This window comes from Piliocolobus tephrosceles, chromosome 12 (assembly GCF_002776525.5).
Source record: "Piliocolobus tephrosceles isolate RC106 chromosome 12, ASM277652v3, whole genome shotgun sequence".
NCBI lineage: Eukaryota > Metazoa > Chordata > Mammalia > Primates > Cercopithecidae > Piliocolobus > Piliocolobus tephrosceles.
In genome coordinates this window covers 79,202,149-79,210,577 of record NC_045445.1, presented here as the reverse complement: position 1 = coordinate 79,210,577, position 8,429 = coordinate 79,202,149, and the positions used below count along the sequence as shown (strand labels likewise).

The window sequence follows — 8,429 nt, the reverse complement described above, 5'->3', positions numbered from 1 at the left end:
CTTTCACTTATCAGGAGTGTTAATGAGATGCAGGGTAGAAAGGTCTTGCCACTCGCCCGCCCGCTCGTGGAAGCCGAGTAGTTTGGTAACCACACCACGACTTCACGTTTACTGCATTAGACGCGCAGACCCTTAGGGGAGGCAGAGCTTCACGGTATCGCCGAGCCGGCCCTGAGTGCAGAGGCTGGGCGCCCCTGCGCACCCCTGCTGAGAGCCTGGCCACCCGAAAGACAGATCCCCCACCTTTCCTTCTCCCTGACCCGGCGCGCTTCCTGGGGAACAAACTCTCCCTTACCCTCAGCGGAGCTGGGGCCTCAGTCTGCGACATACAGTGGGACTCCCATGTCTGCATGGCTGAGGTGGGCGGAAGGGGGCGGTGGGTGCTGGGAAGACATCCGTCCGCTTGCAGCTCCGCTGAGTCTCCAGCACCTGAAAAGCCGCGGCCAAGGCCCGAGGGACCAGCCCAGCCGAGATATTGGGGGCGGGGCAGCCCAAGCCCAAACTGGCGGCTGGACCCGGCTCCAACTCGTCCCTCCCCAGTCCGGGACAGAGAGTCGGGAGGAGCTTGAACTGAGCTTCGGCTCCCGACTGGGCCTGGGCCCGGCTCCCACTGGTGCCACTGCACCTCCCTCCCTTCCTGGCCCAGCTCCTGGCCCACACTCGGCCCTGGCCCGGCCCAGACCCGGCCCTCTGCGGCTCCTCTGGGCTCCAGGTTGGCGCAAACAAAGCCCTGATTGACTGCCCGGAGGGGCGGGCCTCGCTGCATGGCCGCCTCCTCCCCTCCCAGGCCGCCAGGGATTTGCCGGGAAGGGCGGGGGCAGGGGGAGACTCCCGGGGGTGCGCAGGACCGCGGGGGGCCCAGTTCTCTGGCTCAAGAAGATTGTGTTCACCCGCTGTCCGAGGCCCAGGCTGTCCCCTCAGGTCGTCCTCCTCAAGTCCAAGGAGGGACATGGGAGCTCCTGAGGGCAGGGTGGGGTTCCTCGTAGGCCAGCTGTCGTCCTAGGGTCCCCGGGGCCACCTCAGTTGCGGGCTGCTTGTGAGGAAGGAGGGAATGGGAGCAAAGAACAGGAGGGGTCTTCCCGAGGCTAGGGGTTGATCATTGTCGGTTCTAGAGCCTGCGGGGAAAAGAGGGCAGGAGAACAGGATAGTTTGTGCTCTTTTTTTCCATTTTAACTTTTCCTCTAACGGGTGTCCGGGCAAGAACAGGGTTCAGTAGTTTGGGAAGGGAGCTGGGGGAGGCAGTGGCGGCTGGAGTAGGTAGGCGAGTAAAAGGAGGAGGAAGGGCTGGGGAGAAGAGCGAGGCTCTAGCGGCTGCCTGTTGAGGGAGGAAGAGGTGGGGGGTGTGGAGGAGGGGGAGGAGAGAGAGATGACATGGGGAGAGGAGGAGGGGGTTGGACGTGGGAGGAGGAGGAGAGGGCTCGAGGGACCGTCTGTCGCGGGACGGGCTGGCCAGCTGGGGCGCGGAGCCTGGAGGAGGAGGCAGCGGCAGCGGCGGCAGCAGCCCTCGGAGCAGCAGCAGTTGCAGCAGCAGAAACAAGTACCAGCCACACAGCGGCTCCTCTGGCCCGAGCAGCCACAGTCCCCCGGCCGCGATGGCGCTGCAAAGCCAGGCGAGCGAGGAAGCAAAGGGGCCCTGGCAGGAGGCAGACCAGGAACAGCAGGAGCCGGTGGGTAGCCCAGAACCGGAGCCTGAGCCCGAGCCCGTGCCGGTGCCCCCGCCCGAGCCCCAGCCGGAGCCCCAGCCCCTACCGGACCCCGCACCCCTGCCGGAGCTGGAGTTTGAGTCCGAGCGGGTGCACGAACCCGAGCCCACGCCTACGGTGGAGACCCGCGGCACCGCGCGCGGCTTCCAGCCTCCCGAAGGTGGCTTCGGCTGGGTGGTGGTGTTCGCTGCCACCTGGTGCAACGGCTCCATCTTCGGCATCCATAACTCTGTCGGGATCCTCTACTCCATGCTGCTAGAGGAGGAAAAGGAAAAAAATCGCCAAGTGGAGTTCCAAGCAGGTGAGTAGCCCCGCACACCCCACTTGGCATTTTGGGCAAAGCTGGCTGCTCCCGCTGCCACCGACCCCATACCTCCCGGTCCAAGGCGCCCCTTCAACGCACTTCTCCGACTCCTCCCCTTACCCCTTGTCCCTTACCCCTTTCCCCTTTCCCATGACTCTGCTAGGGTGCGGGTTGCGGGGCTCTGGGCAGCCTCGACTGGGGAGACTAGGTGCAAGGCTTCCCGGGGGTACGAACTGGGACATTCATTGATCATTGGCAAGCAATGGACTTTTTTGGCCCTGGGACAAATCCCGATGCACCTTTCGGGTTTGTTTAAGGTACCTTTGCCCGTGTGTGCTGGGGGAAAATATTTGCAGGACTTTTTTTTTTTTTTTGGAGGTGGGGAGAAGTCATGAGGAGAGGAGAAAGTTGAGAGGCGGGGCGGGGTCTGAGAGAAGCACTGTAACGCGGATCTCCGCGGCTGCCCCCCCCCCCCCTCCCCGGTTCCTTTGGGGAAGCGGAGGTGTTTTCTGTTAAAAACACTTTAGGAATCCTGATGACTATGAGCGAAGAGTCAAACACATGGCAGGCGTGCGTGTCTGTAGGAGAGAAAGGGAGGGAGGGAGTTAGAGTGGGGGTGTGCGTGCTTCTCTGGCTGCTGCAGTTACGGCCCAGCCGTGCCCGGCAGTCCTCTGCCGCCCGGCGGTAGTGAACGGATCTCCGTGCCCTATGAGCCGAGCCCCAAAGCGGGCGGGGAGGCGGTCTCCGTAGTCTCCTGCCAGAGAGGCGTGAGGCGGCAGGCAGGCTGGGCCCTGCGGCTCACTCCGCACCGCCCCCAACCTCAGCCCTGCCTTTCCCCGCACCCGGCGCCTCTCTGCTACCGGTGGGGTGCCTCGTTCGGCCTACAGCCTGAATGCCGGACCGCCACTCCAGCTTTCGCCTGGGGCTGACTTGATCTCAGACAGAGTTGGGGGGCATAGCCCTCGCTCTCCAGGCCAGTGGACGCAAGACCCCAGGCGTGCGCGCTCTTCGCATTGAGGCCGCCTGTGAGGTGGGAGAAGTCAGAGGAACCATCTCGCTTTCCCAGCAAAGCCGCTGGCGAAATCCCTCAGCAGTTCTGGTGAGGGACTCAGACGAAGACGGGGGATTGGGATGCCCTCTCTGGCAAGGCTTGCTCCCTCTCGTGGCTCCTCGGGACAGCTCGACTCTTGCCACCAGCCCCAACTTCACAACTCAGAATATGTGGCTTTTCGTAGTGTTGCCCTGGGACTGAGGGGTTCCTTCCTCTCGCCAACCTCCAACCTCCACATATTTCTCCTGCCATTTGAGGAGACCTGGGAATTACTAAGTGAACACAGAAACCTTGAATTCTGGAGTGTCCACCTGTGGATTCCCTGGGCCTTCTCCCACCATTTTCAACTGAGGACTTGTGGTTTTAGTTTGCAGCTTTGCTGGACTTCCCTGGCGGAAGGGGCTTTGGGGATCTTGGTGCCTCAGACCTTGTTGATTCATTGGCACAGCAGCAGTGTGCAGGCCCCGCTGAAGATAGTTCAAGTGTGCGTCAGTGGCTGTGAAAGGAAATCTCTTGACTACCCAGGCCCACTGTGATGCTGGAGTGGAGGGGTCCTGGGCCAGTGTAGAGCAACTTCTGCAGGGAAGATGGCTGCCACACTCACCCCTGGGACCACCTTTTTTCCTGCTTTGATGCAGTTCAGGGGCTCCTGGGAAAGCAGGCAGTGTAGGGACTCATGCTGTTGCCTAGGTTACCTCCAAGGGCACCTGCTGAGCATTGCCCTGTGGTTGAAGGCAGGCTGTTGGCCTTCAGGATCAGTGAGTGGCAAAGTCTGAGTGAAACTTGATGAGAAGCAGTAGACGCTAGGCTGAAGCTAGGCCCTGGCATTTATATGGTGTGAGGAGGCCTAGATCTGTGATCTTAGGAGTGTATAATAAAACTTGGAAAAACCACTATTTTACCAGGAAGAGGCTCACTGCTGGGGAACAGACTTCAAAGTAGGTGATCATAGGGGACTCAGGGGGAGGGCTGGCTGGGACTTTCCGGTCAAGACCTCACAGTGCAGCTAGAGGGTGGGGGTGGTAGTGGGGGTGCAGTGGGATATGCAGAGGTGTGGCTAGTGCATACTCTGACACAGACCAGGTCCACTGAGGGGCTGAGGTCACTGGTTTAAAGTATAGTGAGTATAGGTCAGGAAGAAACAGAAAGGAATTTGGTATGTCCCTAGGGTCTCAAAATACTTTGACTTGGGTCCTTGCTGTAGTGTATCTTGAACTCACTGACATTATTTTTGATACTAGAGGCTCTCAGGGACACCACAGTTTTTATTTCGGAAAAGTCAGGAACACTCTACCACATTATGGAGCTCCTAGAAAATCTCATCCTCAGTACTACCTTTCTTGAGCCCTTCAACTTTCCCAAGCAACCATTCAGATCCTGAGATTCTGAATGTGTCTTTGCCTGCAGACACTTTCTGCTGTTTACTCAAAATTTTCCCAGCCATCTGTGCCACAGCACTGGTGTCTCAAAGGGATAGAAGAAGCTAATCGAAGTTTGTATCATTTTTTTCAGCCAGTATTTGTCCAGTAGCCATTCTTGGAGAAACAGAATGTACACCCCCACACTCAAGGAATTTGGTGTGTAGTCCATTTTTATTAATGTCTGACATGACTTCCATCTCTAAAAGTCTATGAATTTAGTGTTTGAAGGCACCTCGTAACCCAATTTCTCTTTGACTAGGCCTAATATCTTCACAGATCTAAAGCTGTGTTGATTGGTTTAATGGGCGGAAGGTCCTGCAGATGATTGGGATTGTTGTGAGGAAGCCCCACAGAAAGGTAGTTTTTTGTACTTTATTTTTAGAGATGGGATCTTGCTCTGTTGCCCAGGCTGGAGTGCAGTGGCACAGTCATATTTCACTACACCCTCAAATTCCTGGGCGCAAGCAATCCTCCCACATCAGCCTCTCAAGTAGCTAGAACTACAGGCATGCACCACCACACCCGGCTAATTTTTATTTGTTATTTTTTTTTAAAAAAACAGACTCTTGCTGTGTTGCCCAGGCTCGTCTCAAACTCCTGGCCTCGAGCAGTCCTACTGCCTCAGCCTCCCAAGTAGCTGGGAAGAAAGGTAGTTTTGATGTTTGAGGAACAGCTCCACATCAGAGTGCCTCTGGGCATGGGAAAAAGCCACAGAAGTTAGAAGGGAAATGGGATTCAGGCCTTACTAGAGCACGCAATGTGCAGTTTTTGTGGATCCTTTGATGTATATAGTTTTGTGGTGTCACCAGCTGTATATCTTGTCCCCTCTCTTCACCAGTTTTGGAGGAAAGCCAAATTTCCCTGGGTCCTAGGCTTGGGTGGATTGGCAGGCAAAAGGTTCCTGAGAGGGAGGCAAGTAATCAAAGTCTGGTTTAGTGAAAAAAGGGAAAAGATCAGGAGGGAAATGAGCCTGTATTTCTTGCCAAGATCATGGGAAATTTGGGAGTTCCCCAACCCAGACCAAATAGCAGACAGGACAGGAGACAACCAGGCAATTCCGTGGAAAGTAGAGGCCCAAGCATAGCTTCCTGGGGTGGTAGGGGGCCCTTTTTGGAGGAAAGAGGGGAAAGAGAAGCAAGATGCCATTGGTTGTAGGCCCCAACTCAATATTGGGAGCCTAAGTGAGTTGGAGCTGCAATAGGGTTAGGATTGGGAGTTCAGAGGACAAGGCAGAACAAGCCAGAGTTGCTAACATTGGCTCTATGCTTAAGTCTTTTTAAAAGTACTCCAGAGTAAAACTCGAGTGCCAGTCCACCATTGAGCCATAAAATATGGAAGGCATTTTCTTTTTATTGGGCAGTTTATAAACATGGTCCTTGTAAGCTCCCAAGGGGGGGTCAAGGCTGAGGCTTTCATCACCAGAGAAAGGGACAATGGTCAGGAAGGTTCACTACTAGGCACAAGATAGTTCAGGCTGATGGTCCACTCTGATGGAAACAGAATTTTCTAGGCATGGGGAGGAATGATACACTCTGCCTTTGGGTGAACCAAGAGTCCCAAGGATGGGTGGGGCCAGGTAGAGAAGGCTGTCTTTCTCCTTTCCACCTTAGGGGTTTTCATTGCTCAGTGTCTCATTGGACTGTAACACTAAATTGCTGACTTTGGGAGCAAAGTATATTTTGAGCAAATCTGCCCATCTCTTCACTTCAGCTGAAGGCTCTTGACTACTGTCCAGCAGAGCTAGATCAGGTTGGCTTAGCACCTGCTGTGGTGCTTCAAGCCACACAGCCCTTGGCCAGGCATCTCTCAAGTTGTTCCCCTGCCTCCTTTCCAACCAAACGGGATCTTGAACTATGACCATGACTCATACTGAAAGGGATGAGAATAAGAGATTGGGTCATTTGGAGGCCAACCAGGAGGATGCTTGTTTGAGTTGGGGTAGCTGGTTGATGCTGGATGCCTGGCTCACTGTCCAGTGGCCTCAAATGCTCATTCTAAGTCTAAAAAAGCAAGACCCAGGGCCAAATCTTGACTCCCCAAAGCTGGCGGTCTCAGTGATACCAGCTAGGCAGTAACTATGACTTAGACAACTTGTGCCCCTAACTTGTTCTGTGACTTTGGACAGGCACTTCACCTCTCTGTATCTCAGTTTATCTATCTATAAAATGAGAGGGTTTGACTAAATAAACTTTCTATCCTTCTAAAATTATGTGATATCTTATTCTTTACTATTCATATGTCATACATTTTGACTCATTTAAGCAAATAAAAGTTTGTTAAGCTGCCTGAATGACAGTGAGGATGGGTTGGGAGAAGATTGGGAAAGCAAGGAAAAGCCATATAGACATCATTTCCCCACGTCATTTGTATTTAAAGACTATGGGGCTGCCCATGGGTATAGATGTGTTTAAAATTTACCCACTCCTTTTTACTCATTATGTAAGGGCAACCCTGCATGTGGAGCTGCTTCTTCTAGAGTGTCCTGGTTGGTATGGAGCTGGGTCTCCAAGAGAGCTCCCTCAATTTGGCCTGCTACAGGCAAGCAGGGTGGGTCTGTATGCTGCTGTTTTCCAGCATTTGAACCTGTTCCTCAAAAGCATTAAATTATAAACATTTCCTCAAGCCTCAGTTTGGACCCCTCTTCTGAAATTTAATTTCTCACAGCACAGTCTTATATCTCAGAAATGCATAGTCAGTGTGACCTTGATTTGCTGGTCTTTCAGCTAGCAGAGGAAACGGATTCCTAGATGGGGTTCCCTTCAGAGGTCTTCAAACAGGGCATTTTGTTAGCTGGCTCAGGGCCACTGCCTGGATCCTGCTGTGGTGGGGTTGGGGAAGGTTGCTACTGTGATCCTGGAGAAGGCCCCATTAGATGTCCACAATCCCTGGTCAATTGCAGCGTCAGGGCTTAGCTGAGAGTGTGCTTAGAGAAGTAGTAGGCACAGAGCTCTCTTTCCTTTTCCTTGGATGTCATTGGCAGTATTGCCTCAAGCCCATGAAGAGTAAACAAGCAGCTGGACTGTCAACATTTGTAGAATTACATAAAGCATGCCATCTCAACCTTTTGAGCAGAGCAGTTTCCCAGGAAGATGCACTGCTTTTCCCACCAGCCTCATTTTATGGTTTTGTTGCATTTTGAAAAGGTAAAAACTATTCCTTTCAGATTGTGTGAACTATGGAGTGGGACGTCCTGTCTTGAAAGGAGTTGTCTCACCTGAGATTGAATGATTGAACCCTAGAGAAAAGGCTTTGTTCTACACATATACACACGTGTGCACGTGCACACACACATATACACATCCTATGCCCTACACCTTAAGCCATAGATTATGAATATTCTATCTGAAATAAGTAATTTCTCATCTGTTCATGGAATTAGGTGTACCAGAGGCTTCTATAAAGATTATGCTGTACTAGTGCAAAGGAACCAGAGTAAGAAGCTTGCTAGGTGAGGGTGATGAAGAGTATGGCCAGCCTGGGTTGTACCTCTTGAGTTGGACCCATTTGCAACTCCCCAGCAGTGGGACTGGGAAACTTTATTGCAAGTTTTTTTCTGCCTTCATCCTCCTGTATCTCTCCCAGTATTCAAAGATTACTGGGAAGCGGGTTTAGGCAACCCCAGCTCTCTCTGGCTTTAGGGGTGACAGAAGACTAAACCTAGGGAGATTTCATCACCTGCCTGAAGTTGGGTGCTATGGTAGGTAATGTGAAATCGCTTGACACCTCCTTGTGGGTGGGGAATGTGGCCTGTTTGGGTGGCTTAAGGAAGTGCAGCCTCTTCACCCTAGGAGTCTCACCCTCTTTTATCCTCTGGTTCGCTCCAGTTTCCAGCATTGGTGGGAGAAGGGATGAAATTGGCTGTCCCAATCACATATTTTCTCAGCTTCTCCTACTTCCACAGTGCATTTTTTTTTTTTTTTTTTTTTTTTTTTTTTTTTTTTTTTTTTTTT

At 53.0% G+C, this 8,429-nt stretch overlaps 1 protein-coding gene across 1 annotated transcript in view; it reads left to right on the top strand.

Moving 5' to 3' along the window:
- Positions 1-1,394: 1,394 nt before the first annotated feature.
- SLC16A2 (solute carrier family 16 member 2) overlaps positions 1,395-8,429 on the top strand; it is a 101,080-nt gene continuing 94,045 nt past the window's right edge. Inside the window, exon 1 of the mRNA XM_023202519.1 lies at positions 1,395-2,004. Coding sequence (XP_023058287.1) covers positions 1,593-2,004 — 412 coding nt within the window. The 5' untranslated portion in view covers positions 1,395-1,592. The remainder of the gene's footprint in view (positions 2,005-8,429) is intronic.